Here is a 20,217-nt window from a genome sequence, read left to right as displayed (position 1 = left end):
AAGCACATTTGTGCGTGCATACTTAAACAATTCTGCCATGAGAGAGTATTTTTCAAGAGTCTAGTTGTTTTTTTAGCTATATAATTATACCTTTGATTTCTTGTTAGCGAAGAGGATGTGAATTCTGCCATTTTTCTATGGGTGTTCCAAAAATAAGTCCTTCTGCAGGGGTGATCACAGTTCAAAAGTTTCTGAAAATAATGAGCCAAACTTTTCCTGTTACTCATGATGAGTAGGGCTCGGATGTTTAGGAAAAGTCTTATTTTCTCTTTGTCTCTATTTTCTTTCTTGATTGGACTTTGGTGCAAATCAGGTGATAATCGTCACAATGAAGTGATTTTTATTTGTCACATAAATGCATATTTTCGCTATTTTTGTCATAAGGTCATATTTTGAGCTATTTTTGTAGAAATGTCATATTTCGGCGGTTTGGCAACAGCTGTAGCTGTGCAAAATCATTGTCAATTTTCCGAATGAGAACTAGTATTCGCAAAACTGCTTTTCCGTATCACATCTGTAGTTAGCACAAGTGGAATACTCTGCCTCTTCTATCAAGATTGTGCAGGAATTGTTTTCAAACAGTTTGTCAGAAAGTCTGGCATATATATCAAGTCGAACTTTAGAATTATATCGAGTGCAATTGCTCGTTTAGAAGCTGCTAGCTTAGAAATTCATGCAAGTATTGAAATTGTGAGAAGTGTTGTTGAACTTTCAGCACAACGATCACATGGAATAGGTGGCGTCAATGTAAAAAGGAAACTTAAAAACGTGCTCAATCGAAGTGACAGTTTTCGCTGTGAGTGCAAGATGAATGACGTTCTTAGAGGAGAAGGTACCAGTACATTTCAAGATGAGTGCATACTCGACAGCAGTGATTTAATATTATTTAAATATACACCAATAACGTCTTGTGACGTAGAAAGGAGCTTCTCTTCTTACAAGAATGTGTTAAGTGATAGTCGGAGGTCTTTTGTGCCTGATGCTTTGAAGATCAATCTTGTCATACACTTCAATACCATCCGCGGAGAAGAATAAAAAAGTTATGTGAGTTTGCACTATTTGCCCTGCCGCCCTACCATAATGTATCGAAAGACATCTACTTAATTCGTTTCGTGGTGTTCAATTTAAATTTTAACGCATTTGAGCAATATTAATGTAATCTGAGCTTAAACGTTCCAAAATATTTTTTAAATAGATTGATTTATAGTGTTCACGTATTTCAAATCTCCAATGAAGGGTGCAAACAAGTTTTGTCTTTTAAAATGTTTTTATAGGTATGTAATCACAAATGTTTGATAAATGAATCGAGAACAATAGACTGTGAATAACTGCTAAACGGGTATATTCAGAAAATTGATATGAAAGTAAGAATAAAGAATTTAGTTAACAAATATGTATCAAAGGAATTGCCGTTTTGATTTATAACTTATTTTAAAATGGCCATATTTAGATTAATGGTTTTCGGGTCATAATTTGTAATTTTTGAGGTCATATTTTGTCACTTTTGAGGTCATATTTGCTTGCTTATTTGGGCTATTTTTAGGTCTTAAACATCCGAGCCCTAATGATGAGCTTTCCTTCCTCATACTTAAAATCCAGGTTTTTAGGAATGAATCCTCTAATTTTATTCTTAAAAGCTCAGTAAAATTCCCTGGTACAATTTCTCTTAAAATTCTCAATGTGGTCAAGTTATTAATTTTGTACCACAGCTTTGCATTCTCAAGGATTTTGGCAGCGCATTACATTGTGGGTAATGTTCTTTGAATTCCTCAAAATATCTGCAATTACATGCTCAGATCTTTCCAGCAGAGCTTAATCACGCTCATTGTTCCACCAGGTATGTTTTCTCTTCTTTGTCATGAATATCGGATCTTCAGCTGCCTCTTGGATTTCCTTAGCAATTTCTTCTGGTACACAAGTTCAGTGTTAGGTATGAGCTTCATCTTTACCCTAGACAGGTGATAGTCTCAGTCTATAATAATTCCATTATATTCCACTTGCTGGGGGTTGCCACGTGATCGATTTGAAATTCTCCCAAGCTGGGATTTGGCAACTGCCAGATCCTTTTGCTTTCTTTCTTGAATTAGGTGGGCATTAACTTCAGACTGAATGAATCACAGGCTTCAAACAGCATTTGTCTATTTTTGGTTTGTCATTTTATGGCACTAATACCCTCCAACTATTTTCGTATATGCCTTTTCTTTCCCAATCTGTGCGTTGCATCAGTTTTCTTTGAAGTAGGGAACAAAATTCTTAAACTGTAGCCCGATTCTTTTTGTTATCCTCATTGATTAGAGCATGGGCAATGAGGATCATGTACAATTTATTTCCACGTTTAAGGTTTAGAATCAAAAGCCTTGGGGATGAGAACCTGAAATCAATAAAGGCATCTGTCATAGTCTTGTGAACAAAGAAGGCTTTTTCCAAGATGGTCGGTGACTTTCTCTTGTTACCTGACTTTCTCTCGCTGATGGCTGGCAAGACCGTTCAGTATTCTGTAGTTGCCCATCGTGGACACTTCTTCCGAAGTGAACCTTGTTTCGTGGGCTGTCAGAAGTTTTGTTTGGTACTTGTCCAGTACTTTAACAAGTCCCATTTGTTTGCCAACTCAAAGGAGAGTGTTTAAATTAAAGATGCAAAAGAAATACTATTTCATTTGCAACTTGCGGGATGAGGGATCCTCTGACTGATACCAACATAATTGTGCATGGTCCTCAGAATCCATGCTACCTGCATACCCGTAAAATATTTCATAAGAAAAAATGTTTTAGGTTACATTTCAATCTGCCCTTGTAAAATGGTTGGTTCAATTCCTAAAGATTGACCCTTCATGAGCAATACCTGGAACAAGTAGTCACTGGAACCCATCTTTCCAAGGTTAATATTCTTTTTTTATTTTATTTTATGGTACAGTTTGTCTTATAATATTCTTAAAACATTTAACTTTGTACTTGTATTCTGAAATACACTCTTGAAATAAAGCAGTCTCGATGCCCTCAAATCTGCTACATTATTAACAGGATCAGATTTGACCTACAGGCCAGTTCAGTCATTAGTTGATTATCAGATGTTTTATGTTCCTGAAGAGTTTTAATACTGCAGCATTAATAGAATGAAAGTGTCAAATGTACTAGCTGACATGTATAACCACCACACTACGCTTAGTATTGTTACCTTTCTGATGTATTCATTATTAGGATGCCTTATGCACTATTTGAAATGTGTGTCACTCTATTTATTTTCCTATTGAAGATGCCTTGTGGCATTCGTTCTGGTCACTTGTGCTAGTCTTAACATTTCAGTTATTTGGGGTGTTTTAACTGTATGATGGTGTTTTCTCTAAATGCATTGGAGCACGATATCTTAGCTACCTTTGGGACTATCGTGGCTCAAAGTCAAGTGTTTCCATCTTGCCATTGGCTAATAATAAAATGATGTTCAGTTGCTCCTAAATTGGTGTGCATGAAGGAAGTGTTCTGTATCGTTTGCCATGTGGAATCCCATGGAGGGATTATTTGTCATGCTGTGGATCCTTACGGATCCTGGATAGTAGAGAGAAACAGTTTCTACTGGGAGTATGGGCAGCGCCTTTTAAATTTTGGATGTAAATGATCTGTATCTGCTTTTCAATGTTGATAATTTTGCCAACCAGGTAACTTGCCACTGTTATATTCTTGAAAGAAACTAAACATCACCAATGTAAATTATCTTTGGAGACACATTATAAAATATATATCCTTGATTTAGTTGTCTACGTATCTATTTACTGACCCTTGTGAGGTATGCTCCATCTGCATTTGACTGAACATTTAAAAATGGTTACCTGGAGGATATCTTGTCCTCGTCAGTATATTTAAGAAACCTTAAACTGAAATTTGTGGCGTGTTCCATCTTAAAAGCCTTCTTCGGTCTGTGCTTGTTACTGATTGTTCTCGGTACACCTTTGCCTTCAAAACATTATAAACTATCCTTGAATTGAATTAATTTTTGGGGGCAAGTTATATCCTTTTCTTAGTTCTTTGGGTCCACTGACATTTTATCTTAAACTTAATTATGTTTTACTTTAGGTACTGCAAATTTTTAATTTTTTTAATATTTTAAATATTTTTTTTGACTGGACCATTTTAATCAGTGGTTTATTTATTTCCTCATTTTCCCTAGTATTTTTGTGACGAGTTTGATCATTTGGGAGTGCATTAAAGTTAATTTGTACATTATTCTACTGCAACAATTACATTTCCTTCTAGGCTTGTAAAACTAAAGATGACCTGACCCAGTCTTCGTGAAAGTTATACATTTAAATTGTAAGACTGTAATAATTTTGAATTTGAACTTCCCTATCTAAGGATACTTTCAGTTCTACCTTTTCTTGCATCGTATCAAGTCAGTTGTTCTCCCTGAACTGGGCGTGTCCATGTCTTTCTCGTCGTTATGCTTATTGTTCTTCTGTATAGATTGTTCGGTTTCTGTTTATATCCTTGTTATCCTGGAGTTCCTCCTTTTGCTTCTTTTTAGTTCTATGGTCTTTATTTCTTACTGCCTTAATTAATGGGATTTCCTGTGTTTGACTATACAACTTGAGGGACCGATCTCAAAATTATTTTGATTATTAAATCATGAACCTTATGTTGCTTGGTCAAGTTTTTTTTTTTTTTGAGACCATTCTGAAACCATTCTCCAATTATTTACTAGCCATTTAAAATATTTTTCCAACCTAATATTTTAACTTTGGTGGAATTATTATTATGTTAAACTGAAATAAATGTAATGTACAGATCACTCTTAGTTTAATATCGTAAAAGGGTCTTGGGAACTTGTTATTGCATGATACAAAAGCATCCCTCTTCCAAATCACCTTCTTTAAAATTAATAATCAAATTATTGTCAATATATTTTTTATGATTTTTGAGTGTCTAGTTTTATTTCAATAGATTAGTGTAGTATCTCATTGATTTTCATTCTCGCATTCGGTATTTAAGTCATTTTGATCCGCTCCTCGATGCACATGTTCCACAGAGTTTCATTCTTCCAGCGGGATTTCAGCTAGGAGAAGTGTTGTTATGTTATCTGGTACTTTGTTTGGTGTGTTGATCTCTTGATGATTTGTGTGTAATTTTCTATTTTATGTGTCCCGCCTGGATAAAACTTAGCAATATGATTTATGGCGAGGTTAGCGATTAATTATATCTATTTTTCTTTTATGATTGCTTACAACATGAATTTTTTTAAAGTATGAATGCAAATCCAAAATGTTTGGTTGTGGTTAAAAAATGACGGGTAGTTCTGTCAAGGTTTCTTTAATACAAAAAAGATGCAAGATTAAGGTATGCTATGAATATCTGGGTTCAAACCACACTAATTAATGTCATTGTATTGAATAATTTCAATTATTGTAATCCCACTTCAATACGGATCATGATGAAATTTCTAAATATCAACATATCAAGGAAGACTGGAGCTATGGAAAAGCTGACCATAGAGGGCAAAATGAAAGGAACAAGGACCCAAGGAAGAACTCCGGCAAGGTAGATTGACCAAATGAAGGAGTTGGTGAGGATGTCTCTACATCAAACGACTCATCTAGCACAGAATAGAAGAGCATGGCAAAAGCTCTGCAACCACATGACATGCCACCACATCCTGTGAAAGGTACATGGATAGCAAAAAGAGAAGAAATTTAAATCATGTTATATAAACTATATCTCCAACTGTGAACAAAGTATTCGTTCCTACCCATAGAAATTCTGGCTAAATATATATAAGCTCAGGTAATAATATTCCTTTGTCACTGCATCTTAATGAAGTTACAGAAGATACTGGTGAACACCGTCAATCATTTTTCATCTCATTATTCTACTTATCATTGATTATCCATTTTCTGTCAATCTGTCTGTTGTCAACAGTGCAGAAATTTACAACAAACTGAAATCTCTTGAATCTCTGGAGGACCTGATGGTGTTTCAACTTACCTACTCAAGAACTGCTCATTTATTTTATTTGAAGCACTCTTTTTATCTGTGTAACTTATCATAGAACCAAGGTGTTTTCCCAGAAGAATGGAAAAAAGAATTCACTACCTCAGTATTCAAAACTGGTGATAAAACTGACATAAAATAATAAAGACCTATTACAATTTCATCTCATTTTTCCAAAATGTTTGACTCAATAATTCTTGATAAGATCACACCTCTCTTTAGAAATACCGTTTATTTTCTTTCTTTTTTTTTTTTTTGCTAGTGGCTTTACGTCGCACCGACACAGATAGCATTCCATGGAAAACCATCTTCAGGGCTGCCGACAGTGAGATTCGAACCCACTATCTCCCGGATGCAAGCTCCCAGCTGTGCGTCCCTAACCGCACGGCCAACCCGCCCGGTTTTAGAAATACCATCACTGGTGATCAACATGGATTCTTTTTGGGACAGTCAAGTTCTAGCAAACTTCTTTTCTTCTAATCAGTTCCTCTTAGATGCAGTAGAGATTCATTTTCAGGTAGACAGCATTTATACAGACTTCTCGAGAGGTTTTGAGACTGCTTATCATAGTATCTTGGTGCAAAAACTAACAGGTTATGGAATTAATAGGCCTCCCCGTCCTGGTTTGCATTATATCTTATTGCATACGGAAGAATTAGTCATTTAGAGCACAGTTCCCTTATGATAACCTTAATCAATCACTAAATCTACATAGTCAATCACAATGTCGTGAATTTCTGGGTGCAATTTTTAATTCTAAAAGGCCTCAATTTCTGGACCTATCACTGTTACCAATCTGAGTACCTCAAGGATCTCAACTTGCACCCTTATCTTTTACTCTCTACATAACTCACTTTCATCCTCCTTTCCCTTTATCCAACCCTTGCCAGGTCTCTACATAAATGGCATTAAAAGTATTCTTAAGAATTCAGAATTGCTTTTGTTTGCTGACAATGCAATTTTTAAAATTAAAGTTAATTGTCCACTTGATTGTTTAAATCTTCAAGAAGATTTACATCATCTGGAAAAGTACTGTACACAAAATGGGTCGAAACTTAATCATGACAAATGCAAAATAATATATATTTTTCTAGCAAAAACAAAATATCACTTCAGTACAAATTTAGTAATAACATTCTATCTCCTGTTTCATGAGTTAATGACCTTGATGTTTTATTCAGTTATAATTATCATTTAATGAACACACATATTGGATATATTTTAAGAAATCGTTACAAAGACTGGGCTGCATTACTATATATTCCAGAGAATTTTCCAACTTGGCTACCTATCACTTGCTGTATGCCTGTAAGGAACCCTTCTGATCAGACTTCTATCCTCAGGTTAGATTTGGTACAACATAAATTTCTTCTTTAACAGTCATTTAGAACAGGGTTCCCTCATGATAACCTTATAACAATCATTAAATCTACATAGTCTATCACAATGCTGTGAATTTCTGGGTGCAATTTTTAATTATTAAATTTTTCTACTCTTTGGTGAATTGCTCACAACTACTGAGAGAAAAAAAAAAAAAATCTGCATTTCAGACAGGCATACAAGGTTTAATCATACACTATCCACAAACTGGCATGGAACTAACTATGCATTCCATGGCCTAACTGAAAGAATGACAAGTTTGCTAAACAAAGTGAATACTGTTGTATTTAACATTGTTAAATTTCACAAAACTCTAACACAACCTCTATATTAATTAATTAATTTATTTATTTATTTATTTGATAGTACGAAGGTACATAGGCTGAGCCCAATTACGTTCGTTCATGACATATAGACTTTAAATGAATCAAACAAAAATAACAATCGTAACAATAATAGCAAGAAGTAAAAGAAGGAAACTAATAAGCAGAACACAATTTAAAATTATTACTACAAATGCTAAACATAATAATACAGGCTATACATCAGGCACAGAAAATTACTAAACAAGTTAAAAAAGAACACAAAAAAAACTTGAGTACCTAGCATTCCAGCAAAAAGGATTATTATTATTATTATTATTATTATTATTATTATTTTCCTGTACTTGTACTGTAACCTATATATTGGCTTCTTCTTCTTCACCGCCTCCTCCTCCTCCTCCACTGATTCTTTCCTTTCCTTTTTTTCTCTCTCGTGTTGAAAAATGGGATTACCGCTAATGAAGTTTTATTATCTTCTATATCCTATCCTATTTTTTTTTTTTACATCTATTGTTTTTCCATTTATTGCTATTTTGCCCCTTCCTTCCTACCTCTTGCCATCACTAACATTTTACTCTTCTCTACATTTATTATCATTTTCTTTTCTATCATCTGAATCCATACATTACCTTGTCCTTGTACTTCCATTTCATCTCCCCACATTATGTCATCTACAAACCGTAGAGCCATTGGTGTGTATCTTCCCATTTTCTGTTTTATCCACATTGTACCATTACGCTATCCCTAAGATGGAAATTTAATGAGATCGAAGTAAAATGCAAGGCCGGCAGCAAAGTTAAAAAAGAGTAAATGAACTTACGTCACTGAAATTCAGAAATTCAGATTGACGCTATAGCAGAATGCACAGAATCGCGATGGCCGTGTAAAAGACTACAAAATGGGACCTGGACAGTTGAGACAAAAAAAAAAAAAAAAAAACCTTCTAAATTGGCAATTCTAAGAGACAGACGTAGATAAGCCAAGAGCCGAAAATATCGTAATAAAACTTCGCAAGGAGAGAAGAAGAATCATCCAGAAGATTATTAATAACCATATTTTCATAATATATCAAAGGATAAAGTAAAATAAGAAGAGACCACTCTGATTTCCATCAAAAACTACTAAACAAGACCTGGAGAAGACCAGAGCGCTGCATGTAAAGTCAGGCAACTCACCAGAAGAAGAGAAAAATTTAAATTTCATCTTAATATTTGCTATAACCCAGAAGACAAATTCAATCTGCATAAACCTCATTATATATTACAAATACTTGGAAGGTTAATTATCTGAAAGTCAGAAACCAAAGCAAGTCATAGAGGCTAATATTAAATCAATTAAGGCTCAATGAACATCAGAATGTATTTTCGTATACTAATTATATGTTATTACTAGCTGATGTACCCGTGCTTCGCTACGGAATTCTACATTGTATAGAGAACTCTAGGTTTGGTAGTGTACACGTTGTGAGCAAGATTGTCTTAAATTGTATAGCTGGAACTATTTTGTTTCCTAGGAGTACCCGATGAGTTGGAAAATATCAATTCACTACACTGGTGACGGAAAAATCTATCTGAGTTGAAGGCCAATTTTTCCTCTAAGCCAGAAGAGACGGCAGGTCACCAAACATCTTTTCTCATATGAAGACTGAGGGAATTGTTACTGTAATGGTAGACCCAATTTCATACCATCAGTCACAATCAGGTTGGGATGTTTTCATGATAATGCCTTTTTACATCCTCAGATGTGGTTTTCCCAACTGAAATGAACATACAATGACGTCAATAGGAATGGCGCGATTAAAAGCAATGCTTTCATATTACGAAATACTCGTTCAAATTAAACAGAACACATTTTCTCACTTTTAACGAACAGGACTACACTGCCTATCTAACAGCCCACAGTTCCAGACCGGGAATGACCAAGCCGCATACAGCCGTGATCCGTAAACACTCTTCGGCTTTCTTCGGCGGGGAGAGGGTCGAATAGTGGAGACTCCCATGGCAAAAACTATTCCCAATTACTATTCTGTTTCCTAGGAGTACCCGATGAGTCAGAAAATATCAATTCACTACACTGGTGGCAGAAAAATCTATCAGAGTTGAAGGCCAATATTTCCTCCAAGCCAGAAGAGAAACCCCTCTTCACTGCTGGTTTGGAATAAAATGAATGTAGAATTTAATAAAAATGAAGAGAAAGAAGCTTTTCTTAAGAAACGGCTCTTTTCAGAGTTGAATTTTGGGTTATTTAATGAATATTGTGGTGCTATAATTTGGAAAAGTCCTAAATTGATATTCTAGACCGGGCCATACTACTACTACTACTACTACTACTACTACTACTACTACTACTACTACTACTACTACTACTACTACTACTACTACTACTACTACTACTACTACTACTACTACCACCACTAAGTGAGTCTCTGCCTTAAGTATGCCCACTGCACATTCAAAACAGCACGTCAGAGTAGGGATAGAATAGCTGAAATACTATGATGATCCAGTGTGTTACATACCAGCTACATCAGAAAATGTATGAACCAGAGGAATGGCATGCTAAAGAAGAAAGTTTTCTAACTCCCCGGCTATTTCCCGCCAATATTCAGTCAGGCTGTTATACTCGGTAGTCGGTAAGCAGCAGTAATCCCATCTATCAGAGTTGAGAGGCAGCATAAGAGACAATGAACATCACAATAAACAATGGTCAATGTAATGTTACTGTTGATCAATGTTATGCACTTTTGATATTATAGGCCTTCACATTTCGTTTTCTTCTGACTCTGAAATACCGCTCTTATCATAGTCGGTACGGTAAAACTGTATAAAAGGTAAATGATCAGAAATTGTATTCTCTATAACTTTTTACTTTTTTATATAGTACTTTTCGATAGGACCAATAACATTGGTATTTAAAAATTACATTTTAGGCAACTTCCCCTAAACTACAATTTCATCCAGGATGAATAAAGTTGTTTATTTCTTATTCCCCGACTCTATATACCGATTTTCATTAAATTCTGTTAAACCATTTTCTCGTGGCTCAGCGTTGATATGGACTTAGCAACAAAAATACAAATTCATGAATATCTGTGTTATCATAGCCAGTACGGTAAAAATGTAGAAGACATAAATGGTCGGAAATTTAATTCTCTATAACTTTGGTTATGTATTATTTATCGATACGGCAACTAATAACATAAATATTTGAGAATTACATTTAGGCCTTCCCCTAAACTACCATTTCACTCAGCGTAAATAAAATTACTTACAGCTCAAATTGTAGTGGCTCATTCTCCGACTTTGCATACCAATTTTCAATAAAATAGGACCACTAATAACGTAAATATTTAAAAATTAAATTTTAGACCTTCTCCTAAACTACCATTTCATTCAGTATGAATAAAATTATTCATAAGCTAGATTGTAGCGACATATTCCTCGACTTTTCATGCACAACATGCACTATCATTTCTATCAGCGTGAATAATATTATTTATGGCCTAGATTGTAGCGACTTATTCCTAGACTTTGCATACTGATTTTCATTAAATTATCTTTAGCCGTTTTCTAGTGATGCGTGTACAGACAGACAGACAGACAGACAGACAGACAGACAGACAGACAGACAGACAGACAGACAGACAGACAGAAATTACGGAAAAGTAAAAAGTGCATTTCCTGGTTACTGTGGACATGACCAATACAGATATACCATTCTTTTCAAATTCTGAGCAATGTACAGACAAAACTCTTATTTTATATATATAGACTAGCAAGATACCCGTGCTTCGCTACGGTATTATACTGAAATTTATAATTGAATGCTTATTGTTTTAGATATATAATCCGCCGAAATTCGCGATCTGACTCGTTTTCTGCGAGAATCCACCAAAATTCCCGATCTGACTCGTTTTCTCGTATTTTACGGCACGTTTCCTCCCTTTTTCACTCTTCCTTTCCAGCAATCGAGTTCGTACTTCCCGGGCTAGGCTCAGGTATTCTTCCCGGTCAGTTGTGTATGTAAATCTTTGCCATCTTTTCCTATAATCATTTTTAATATGGATAAAATCCTTCAGGAGATCCGGCGTGGTGTTATATTGGATGCCTTGGCGGCACTGAACCAGCGGCCGGACTGCATTCTTAGTCATTACCCGTCCAGTAGCCGTTTCCAGCACGGTCCGCACATTTGATGACGGTCCGGAACATTATTATTATTATTATTATTATTATTATTATTATTATTATTATGTGTTGCTGGAATGGCTGATGACAGGGAAAACCGGAGTATTCGGAGAAAAACCTGTCCCGCCTCTGTTTTGTCCAGCACGAATGTCACATGGAGAGACCGGGATTTGAACCACGGAACCCAGCTGGGAGAGGCCGGCGCGCTGCTGCCTGAGCAACAGAGGATCCTTATAAGTACATTAATAACAGTAAAATCAATTAGTCTCACCTCCTTCTACACCCTACCGCCGTTAAGTCTATTTACCCCCCCCCCCCCAAAAAAAAATTAAAAGAAGACTTGTTTCTATATGTTTAAGGGAGATTCCAAACACCAATGTTCACGTCTATTACCTTCAGATTTGAGATATAAGTATCCCCATAACAATAATTTACTTTCTTCACTTCATTTCACACTACTCCCCTCCCCCCTCCCCCAAGTGAATTTTCCCGCAAAAAAGTACTTGTTTCTTTAATAGTAAAAGATCTTCTAAATACCAATTATCACGACTCTAACTTCTTCAGTTTTTGATTTATGTGTCCTCATGAAAGGAATTCAACTCCTTTACACTCCCGCCCTCCAAGATGGTTTCCCCCCAAAACGCGTTTTTCTTTGTTTTTAAAGGAGATCCAAATACGAATTTTCACGTCTGTAACAACTTTAGTTTTTATTAGATGTATGTATTCTCATACAATTAAGTCAATTAATTTTTCAATTCTTTCACCCCCCCCCCCAACCCTTCATTGGATTTTCCGAGAATACTTGTTTCTTTACTTTTAAAGCAGATTCCAAATATCAAATTTCACGTCTGTAACATCTTCATTTTTGAGATATCAGTAGCCTAATTAAAAGAATTCAACACCATTTTCAGTCACTTTAACCCCCCCTCCTCCACCCAAGTGGTATTTCCGAAAACTAAAAATACACGTTTTTTTATGTTTAATAGAGATAAAAAATACCATTTTTCACTTCTGTAACATGTTAAGTTTTTTTAGATATACTGTAAACATTCTCATTTTAAAATTTCACCCCTTTTGAGTTCCCCTTAAGTGGAGTTTCCAAAAACAAATCACCTCTGTTTCTTTACATTTACAGGAGATTCCAAACACCCACTTTTTACGTCTGTAACATTTTACGTTTCCAAGATAATCTGTAGATACAGTCTTTCAAAAAATTCACCCCAATTTGTCACTCCTGTTTAACCGCCATTAATTGGATTTTCCAAAAACTAAAAAAAAACGCGTTTCTTTATTTTTAAAGGAGATCCCATATACAAATTTTCAGTTCTGTAATATCCTTCGTTTCTGAGATATATGTATCCTCATTAAAGGCATTCAACCCATTTTTCACCCTTTTACACCCCTCCTATTAGGATTTACAGGAAACAAAAAAATACGTGTTCCTTTATTTTTAGAGGAGATTCTAACTACCAATTTTTACATCTGTAAATTTTAAAGTTTTAAGTTGTAGACACACTCATTTAAAAAAATTCATCCCCCTTTTCACCCCCCATTATTTGGATTTTCAAAAAACGAAAAAATACGTGTTTCTTTACTTTTAAAGTAGATCCAAAATACAAATGTTCAGGTCTGTAATATCTTCAGGTTCTGAAATATAAGTAGCCTCAATAAAGGCATTCAACCCATTATTCACACTTTTCCACCCTTCCTATTGGGATTTTCTGAAAACAAAATAATATGTGTTTCTTTATTATTAAAGGAGATTCTAAATACCAATTTTTACATCTATAAACTTTAAAAGTTTTGAGATATAGATACACTCATTTTCAAAAATCACCCCCTTTTCACCCCCCCCCCCATTAATTGGATTTTCCACAAACAAAAAAATATGTGTTTCTTTATTTTTAAAGAAGATCCCAAACACCAATTTTCAGGTCTGTAATATCTTCAGGTTCTGAAATATAAGTACTGTAGACTCATGAAAGGCATTCGACCCATTTTTCAACCTTTTCCACCCTTCCTATTAGGAATTTCCAAAAACAAAATATACGTGTTTCTTTATTTTTAAAGGGGTTTCTAAATACCAATTTTCACATCTATAACCTTTAAAACTTTTCAGATATAGATACACTCATTTTAAAATATTACCCCCCTTTTCACCCCCCTTAATTGGATTTTCCACAAACAAAAAAATTCGTGTTTCTTTATTTTTAAAGGAGATCCCAAACACCAATTTTCAGGTCTGTAATATCTTCAGTTTCTGAGATATAAGTAGCCTCATTAAAGGCATTCAACCCCTTTTTCACCACTTTTCACTCCTCCTATTGCGATTTTCCGAAAACAAAAAAATATGTGTTTCTTTATTTTTAATGAAGATTCTAAATACCAATTTTTACATATGCAAACTTTAAAAGTTTGGAGATATAGATTCACTCATTTTAAAAATTCACCCCCTTTTCACCATCCCATTAATTGGATTTTCCAAAAACAAAAAAATACGTGTTTCTTTATTTTTAAAGGAGATCAAAAGTACCAATTTTCAGGTCTGTAATATCTTCAGTTTCTGAGATATAAGTACCGGTATCCTGATTAAAGGCATTCAACCCACTTTTCCCCATTTTCACCCTTTTTCACCCTTCCTATTGGGATTTTCTGAAAACAAAAAAATACGTGTTTCCTTATTTTTAAAGAAGATTCTAAATACCAATTTTTACATCTGTAAACTTTTAAAGTTTTGAGATATAGATACACTAATTTTAAAATTTCACCCCCCTTTTCACCCCCTTAGCGACGGAATATCCAAAAATCCTCTCTTAGCGAGCACCTACATCTTAATATGAATGTATCCCCAAAATTTCATTTCTTTATGTCCAGTAGTTTTGGCTCGGCGATGATGAATCAGTCAGTCAGTCAGGACAAGTTATTTTATATATATAGATTTCATGAATGAGCTTGACATCATGGAAGAGTTCTAAGAAAATGAGGGAATAGATGGCTCAAGATTACTTAATCCAACCCCAGACGATCGACCGAGACCAAGGATGAGGACCGTGGAGTCAACGGCCAGCCGCGAGGATTGCATGATGTAGCTGGAGAGGCCAGACCATCCCAAAAAGGAGGAGGAATCAAGATAAGTTTCTTGTTCATTTAAAATTTACATATGATTTGGTAGAAAATATTGTAATAGCTTATCTGCAAGTGAAATATAAGCGATGTGCCAAACGTGATTTTTTAAATTAACCTCTTTGATGTGGAAAGCTCTCATGAACAACTTATGTGCTAATCAACTTTTATTATAGTAGGACGTGACCTAGGTATACATGAATCTCAGTCTTCCCATGGATTTAATGCCATATAAGAGTTTATTAAGAGAGGATGTATAAACCCTAAATCATACTTAAGAATAATATAAATGTCATTAAATGTGTATTGGAGAGGTTATACGTCGTATATTATGAGGATCGGTTATGAAATGTAGTAATATTATTCGACAGGACAGAGTATATGCAAATATGAAAGAAGAGATAGATCCTACGTTAATTATAAAGAACAAAAGCAATGTTGTCGAGGGAAGTTAATATTGTGAAGAGTCACGTATAGTAAGAAGATATGCAATGTGAAGTGTATGATAATGAAGTAATTAGAGTAGAATAAAAGAAGAATATAAGAATCTTAATGGTTATTAAGATATAGGATTATATCTGTCAGAGAGTCAATAGTAATGTGTTTGTCCTCAAGAAGACGTATACTAGTATAATTCCGGTGCATCTATCTAAAATAAGAACCAGTGAAATGATATATAATCATATAATAACCTCTATGCTATGAACAAACATCATGATATTAGGTTATGATAGGGTTAATCGACTAAGACAGAGCTACGGTTTTCTTAACAAGTTAGATCTGGAATGAAACTACATAAAAGAATCAATGGTGGCACATGTGAGAATAATTTAATTCATGTGAGATTATGTATATATACAGGGTCTTTATTTATGCTTGGCAAGGACTTTCTCGCTCGACTTTGGCCGCCAGTGACGGTTCAGTTGCCGGCTACCGCGCATGCATAAGTACCGCAGAATACGGTGCTCAAAAGCATTATCATGCATTTTACTCACCGTGTTTACAGTGTATGCTCAAAATCATTATCATGCATTATCATGCATTTATCATGCATTTTACTCACTACTTTTCCAGTTTATGCTGACAATGTTCCCCATGAGCTGCCAAACATAATCGGCATCTCCTAATGAAGTTTTCGGTTACTCTTTCAAGTTCTTCAGCACAGATGGATGCAATTGCAGCTCTTATATTGTCTTTAAGTTCATCTAGTGTGTGTGAGGGTTGTTCCCATAAACTACATTTTTTAATATTCTCCACAAATAAAAATCACATGCTTTTAAATCTGGGCTACGAGGGGGCCACAGATTTTTCACTTATGATCCTCGTATCAAACACGCTTCAGTAAGGAGATAACGACCTTTACGTCTATTTTTATTGTTTACTGAACCTGTACGTTTGAATCTCTTAGCCAGTTGTTTTATTTTCCGATTGATAGGAATGGGTCCCCCTGGAAATTTCGCTTGAAACTTTTATCTTGTCCTAGCGCACGATTTTCTGCACTTAATGTAAGTATTGTGCAGTTATACACGTTCACATAATGAATATTTCACATACATTACAGCACTGTACACAATCACAATAAAACACTATACAATACGACATACAGTACGCAGTAGCTTCATTGAACATCCTACTATCTCGGAGCTCAGCTGTCAGCAACAGCAGGAAGTGCCGGAAACCGCGCGCGCCAGAGGCCGATAGCGGCCTGTCATCGGTGGCCAAGGTCGAGTGAGAAAGTCTTTGCCAAGCATAAATAGAGACCCTATATATATGTGTGTCTAATAACAGAAGCTTTCCAGATGTTCATTGGCACATGTAATTTCTTAATCCCCATTTGAGTAAAATGTAGGCTAAGTATGATATATTTAACCTTGCTGATATGTTTCATGAATTGAGTATTTGAATTTAAGATATGATAATGATTTCTTAATCAATGTCAGGTTAATGATAGCGAATATTGGCTATATAATACAAGAAACTTATTGAGAAGTCCAAAGCTTAAGCAGATATTACTATCCATGATAAAAATCAGATCAAATAAAGAATGTAACAAACGTTAGGGTAATTGAAGAAAGTAATTTAGTCATGAGATTGAAATTGAGATGTTCAATAACACAGTTTTTGTAAGACATGAGATGACATACTCCAATCTTAAGTTAATAATATAGGTCAGGTATACCAGAATGAGCCTAAGAGTAATTTACACTTTCAAGAGTAAAATATCAAATTACAGATTTCCTTTTCATAAAAAGATGTGAAGATAAGAATGAACCCATTTCAATTAATGACAAGAAGAGAGTGGACAACAAGACAGGATCGTACCACAAGAGTATAGGAAATCAGCTGTTTAGCAGCAGTTAATGATGTAAAAGTCTATATGTAAATTTTTCTTTTCCAATTTTTTTCTTTTAATTTTTCATTGTGTTTAATAAATAATTATAGTTCAAAGAAAAGATACTTGAGAACTTATTTAAGAAGGTAATAATAGAATAAGATATATTAGAGATAAGCCATCACATTTCTTTCGAGTTGAAATGTCATCCCATTGATGTTTTGAATGGAGACCTCCCTCTGGGAGACTGAAAATAGGTAACCTCGGATCGACGCATCGATAGTCTTCCGGATCCCATGTAAAACGCTAATATAAAATTTGTGATACCATCAGAAGCTGGCTGGGGATCCTTTATATTAACCGACGTGGATGCAGGAAGGGCGAAATATGTGCATTTCATCCATGACTGTGATGAACAACATGCAGAAGTCCTGTTCCCACATCACACCATTTTCTTTCCCCTGCCTTGGTTTTTACACATTCCGCACTGTGAGAATCACATACTCATTCATGTGATGTGCAACTTCTGCTTTTATTTAGATTATATCAAAAACAGCTTCATATAAAGTGTTTGGGGACACTTGTCACCTCTGAGGGAGGGAGGGAGGGAGGGAGGGAGGGAGGGAGGGATAGAGGGAGGACAGTGGCATGTTTGTTAGGTACTGTCCTTATCTGAAGTAGGAATTCAAGAAAATACACTTCTACAGTAGCATGTCTTTTAATCTCTCTCTTTTCAGTTGTATTCTGGAAGCTGGGAACACTATACATCAAGCTTTCATAACACACAAATTCATGACAGAGCCAGGAATCAAGGTCAACTGAGCAGAAATAAACTTTGCTAACTTCTACAAGAAATATCACTAATCAAGATTCTAAGAAAAGAATAATTCCACTTTAAGATAATGCAACAAATCAGTTAATGACTATGTTTTATATTGTGGATCAAGTGTTATGCAGCCAAAATACCTGGGTTCAAGATGGTTTGTTGAACACTTTCTTTCCCATAATGTTTGCAGACATAATATTATAACACACTGCCCACTGAAATATATCATAACAGGTGGTCTTGAAAATCTGATCTTATTGTTTAGGAAAATACAGCGTTAAATCAAAAAGACACAACTTTTCTTTTTTTAAGTGGACAGTTTACAGACCTTTAAAACTCTAGTTTCCATTCACTATTATATTCCTCTTACACCAATAGTATACTAAAAGTCTCCAGCTCTAAAACAACACAAAAGCTAATATAAGACTTCAATCTCAAGAGTTACTCACATTCAGTGATGAAGAAATTGAGCATAGTCAGTGCAACGGTATGCCCACTGAACATGTAGTCGCCACAAGTGCGGACACCCTGGATGGACATTCCGGCTCCACGCCAAATGGCATAAGCATGCTGAATCTTGGACCACAGATCACCATATTTGCGCCACTCATCCTGATCTGGGGTGCGAGGATTGCATTGCAGGTGTGTGCCAGGAACTGATAGCGAGGTAATAAGCATTGTAACGCATCGTAAAAGAAACACCGTCCCTGACAGGGCAAAGAAGCGCCGTAACAGGATAAACCTACAACAAGGATGAGTGAAATATTACACCATTCACAGTTCTTTTGTTGAGAGATTACAAAGGACATATGCTACATTATTACTTCAATATCTGCAAGTCTGATGCTAAAATATGTCTTAAGAATATGGGGTAGGTTATATAATTATCAGTCAACAAAACTCCTCAAAGAAACACAGAAACCTATGAAAAATAGACAATAACAGCAATAAAAATCCACAATAATTCACATAACAATATACACATTATTATAATTAACTCAATGATTTCTTATGGATGAAGATTATTATTATTATTATTATTATTATTATTATTATTAGCGTATTCTCCCAATAATGGAAGACGTTAAGTAAACAACTCAATCAAGTTTTCTTTGGGTTCTTCTTGTTCTTCCAATAGGCTTTCATTCTCTCTGAGAAGGCTTGTTTACGTTCTTCCGACCATTTCGGTCAGCACTGTTTTCGCTTTGGTTGCTCTGATGTAACTTCCCACTTGTTGACTTTGTGTCTGAAGGTGTCTCTTTCTAAAATGTCTGTTGCACATATGTTTGCGTTTTTGAGGTCCTTTCGAAGTTCGTCCAGCCAAGGTGTTGAATTCTTAAGTGAGCTAACATAATTTAATATTCTTTTTGACAGTCGATTTTCTGGTAATCTTGTGAGGTGTCCAAAGAATTTCATTCGTCTTTTCTTAATGTCAATTTCAATGTTTGCAACTTTTTCTGTTGTTTTGATTGATTGTAGCCTGTAACCATCTTGGGTATATCTTGCTCCTAGGATTTTCCTGATGATCTTCCTCTCTTGCCTTTTTATTTCTTCTAATTCTTGTTTACTGTTAAGTGACAATGTTTCACTTGCGTAAAGGACTGTTGGTTTTATGACTGTGTTGTAATGCCGAATTTTTGTCTGTCTTGACATGCATTTTTGTTGTAGATGTCTTGAACTAATCCTAATGCCTTCTTGACTTTTTGGAGACGGTTTTGCTGTGAGGTCTTTTCAAGGCCTGTCGGTTCGATGAATTCTCCGAGGTATTTAAAGTACGAGACCCGGTCGATTTTACCGTATTTTGTTCTCAGGCTCGTGATATCTGTCTTTGAACAGAAGAATTTAGTTTTCTCAAATGAAATCTGTAGTCCCACTTTTTCTGCAGATTCCTTAAGTATCTCAAGCTGCTTGATGGCAGTCTCCTCATCCTCTGTTAAAATCGCCAGATCATCCGCAAATGCAAGGTATGGTACGTAAAGGTTGTTTTTGGGAAAGCCCAATCGGATCGGTTTCCAAGATTCACGTTTCTTGAGTTCCTTCTCCCATTCTTCCATAACCTTGTCTAGGACGACGT

General features: G+C 35.3%; 1 protein-coding gene across 2 annotated transcripts in view; it reads right to left on the bottom strand.

Annotated features, from left to right (window-relative positions):
* The window catches only part of LOC136856773 (sphingomyelin synthase-related protein 1), a 109,041-nt gene that overhangs the window by 7,484 nt on the left and 81,340 nt on the right, over window positions 1-20,217 (bottom strand). For both annotated transcript variants that reach the window (XM_067134875.2, XM_067134876.2), the window contains exon 4: window positions 18,593-18,885. In XM_067134875.2, the coding sequence (XP_066990976.1) occupies window positions 18,593-18,885 (293 nt within the window). The remainder of the gene's footprint in view (window positions 1-18,592; window positions 18,886-20,217) is intronic.

This window comes from Anabrus simplex, chromosome 1, assembly GCF_040414725.1.
Source record: "Anabrus simplex isolate iqAnaSimp1 chromosome 1, ASM4041472v1, whole genome shotgun sequence".
NCBI classification, from domain to species: domain Eukaryota; kingdom Metazoa; phylum Arthropoda; class Insecta; order Orthoptera; family Tettigoniidae; genus Anabrus; species Anabrus simplex.
Note: the sequence above shows the minus strand (reverse complement) of the source record. Positions and strands in the feature narration are given on the sequence as shown.